The 3,079-nt window shown below is 50.8% G+C and overlaps 1 protein-coding gene across 1 annotated transcript; it reads right to left on the bottom strand.

The window, feature by feature from the left end:
• Window positions 1-1,059: 1,059 nt before the first annotated feature.
• On the bottom strand, window positions 1,060-2,126 carry LOC124668530 (dehydration-responsive element-binding protein 1C-like). The gene has a single exon (XM_047205655.1). It carries the CDS (start codon window positions 2,124-2,126, stop codon window positions 1,410-1,412), a length of 717 nt encoding a protein of 238 aa, XP_047061611.1. The 3' UTR covers window positions 1,060-1,409.
• Between the last annotated feature and the right edge of the window lie 953 nt (window positions 2,127-3,079).

Below are 3,079 nucleotides of genomic sequence, written 5' to 3'. Positions count from 1 at the left end.
ATTCGCCGCCCATCCCGTCGTACTCGTAGTGCACTCGTTGAGCTCAGCACCTGAACGTGCGTGCGCCGGCTGTGGAAGCAGCCAGTCAACTCAAGGCTCTAGCAGACTGCACCGGCCGCCACGCTACATCCAGCTCAACCCCGAAGCAAAATTGATGCACTACTAGCACAGTAGTACCTACAAGTACCTAGGTTTTGTGGAGCCCAAGGTCAGAGTCTCGAGTAAAACTCTTTTCTTGCGTAAAAATTCACGCACGTCTTTTGCAAAACATAATTAGACTCCACGGAAGCTTTTTATGTGCTGCTAGAGATATGTTTACGCAAGTACTAACAGCCTACAAAATTAGAATACAGTACTAGTAGTATATTTTTGCTGAGTTCAAGAGATAAGAAAAGGGATCTCCTCTGCAAAAGCTAGTTGTAGCATGTACTGTTATAAATATCTTGAAAATTTAAGGTGGGGCACATATTATACAGATTGGCTGTAAAGATGGGTATAGATGATATGACAATTAGCGCCACTACTCCCTTGGTCCATAAAAAATGTTGAATATTTGTTTAAATATCGATGTATCTATACACTCTAAATTTAGATAAATTTGCAACATCCTTTTTTTAGGGAGAAAGGTAGTATTAAACTTGCTCTCAAGTGGATGTGCATGTCAATTTTTGAGAAAATTAAAAAAAAGAACCACCACATTTGGATCCAAGATTTTAAAAAGCGATCACTTTACATTAGGGTTTCAAAAATCCAACACTTCAGTACTAACACATAACAGCGGGATCCATATTTACATAATTATGCATGCTGATACTTTTTGCTATATAGTTGGTCAATTTTTAAAAACTCTGACAGTGACTAAAGCCAAAAGGCAGGGTAAATAAAAACGGAGGAAGCATATATTTTTGCTGAATTTAGGCATATCAATTTTCCATTAAATGATCATAATGTTTTACCTGGACTAATTCTTGATCAAAAATTTCGGTACCATACTAGTCTAGCTGACAAAACAGGTTGAGAAACAGACTTGGTCACTTCTTATTCCTCGTTTCGACCACATGTTACAAAATTTTCATCAAGCTTAAAAAAATATATAAAAAAAGAGGACAGGGCGATGCATTTTGCATGCCTGTTCTATGCTTTACGGGTAGACAAATATCTGCTTCCCGCGCTCCAAATTAATTGAGCTCCCGACCAACTATGTTTCTTCTTCTTTATCCTACACTGAACGACATAGCGAAAGGATCGATCTCAATCCCGCTCGAAAAGAGGAAGGACATGAGCATGGCGATGCATTTTGCATTCCCTGTTCTCTACTTCACCGGCTAGACAAATCTATCTTACTGTATCATCTTCCCGCGCTCCAAATTAATCAAAGCTGCGGACCAACTCAAAACCAGCTGGGTCGATCAGTAGCTCCATAGCGTCACCTCGCCGGCGCCGTAGCCGCAGCTGCCGCTGCCATCGTCGTCGTCCTCGTCCACATGCGAGCCACTCTGCCATTCTCCGCCCCCGTAGGCGCCGCTCATGTCGTCGTAGTAGTACGAGTGATTGTCGAAGCCCCCCATGCTTCCGTACATGGTGTAGTCGTCATACGGCGCCGCCGCGGCCGCCTCCAGCTGCAGCGACATCCCCTGGTGGTGCATCATCATCCCCGGCGCCGGCGCGGCAGCTTGGACGGCTGGGACAGAGGAGGGGGAGGAGGACGCGTCGTGAGGGCACGCGGCCTCGGCGAGCGCGATGGCGGCCGCGCGGATGTCCTCGGGGGTGCGGAGCGTGGCCGGGTCGACGGTGAGCAGGTCCGCGGAGTCGGCGAAGTTGAGGCATGCGGCGCGGCCGCGGAGGGCCAGCGCGGCGACGTCGTGGGCGCGCGCCGCGGCCTCGGCGGAGGCGAACGTGCCGAGCCAGATGCGGGACTTCTTGTTGGGCTCCCGCACCTCGCACACCCACCGCCCCGCCGGCCCGCGTCGCCGCACGCCCTTGTACACCGGGTGCCGCGTCTCCCGGAACTTGGTCCGCCCCGCCGGCCGCTTGGGTGGCGCGGACGTGACCGTCGCGTACTCCGCTCCTCGGCCGCTGAACTGGCCGACGTCGTCGCCGTGGTAGGCCACGCCGTAGTGGTCCATTGATCTTGCACGATCGAGCTTGTTGCTTATCGTCGACGTTGAGTCGGTGCTGTTGTGCTGCGCGGCAATGGTGGCGGGGTGGTGCTGAGCGAAGGTGTGCTGATGGGGAGGGAGGAGAGCGAGATGCCGAGATGTACATATAGGATTCGGCAACAGGCAGAGAAATAGTGGGATGAGCTGGACACGGTGATGGGCGCGCCGGGAGCCGGGTGGACGGTGAAGCCGCGTTGTCGCCGGCGTGCCGTCAGGTGGGGTTTTACTTAGCTCGGGATGCATCGAGGGGACGAAGCAATGGGTCGTGGATATTCTATTTGAGGAAGGGTACGGGAAGGGGACGAAGTGAGGTGTCCAGTAGTGGGGAACTGGGGATGGCGACAGGGACTTCCTTTTTGGTCTTGTGGGCGGCAGGAAAACGGTGAGGGCATGTACAATGGTAGGGAAGATATGTCTTCTCTTAGTAGTCCACGTCATCTAGAGAAGACGGTAAATAGTAATGATACAATGCACTCTCTCTTATTGTCATCTCTTACAATAAATGAGAATTAATTATTTTTAGTAGGAAATTGTGTGTCTAAGGGAAGACAAGTCGTACAATGGGGAAAATAGTCTTCTCTTATTTCATAAGAGATCATCCCTTAGCTAAGGGAAGACAACCTTCTCTTTGTTCATTCTCTCTCCTCCAACTAAGCAAAAATCCTACGTGGCAGCCGTAAGGGAAGGCTGACGTCACCCCATTGTACATGCCCTGAGTGTTGCGCGTCATGCTCCGGTTTGCAGATTAGCCTGGGAAGTAACTTAGACTATATTTTATGTTAGAGCATCTTCATCGGCGCGTCTGATAGCGGTCCCGATAGTTTTTTGGGGCCGGGGACGAAAATGAGAGCTCGCACCGGCGCGCCCCAAACGGCGTCGGCGATTTTTGGAGCCCAATAGAAGCGCCGGCAACCCCGTGC

The sequence above is a fragment of the Lolium rigidum genome, chromosome 1 (genome assembly GCF_022539505.1).
Source record: "Lolium rigidum isolate FL_2022 chromosome 1, APGP_CSIRO_Lrig_0.1, whole genome shotgun sequence".
NCBI lineage: Eukaryota > Viridiplantae > Streptophyta > Magnoliopsida > Poales > Poaceae > Lolium > Lolium rigidum.
This window is presented reverse-complemented; position numbering and strand designations above follow the sequence as displayed.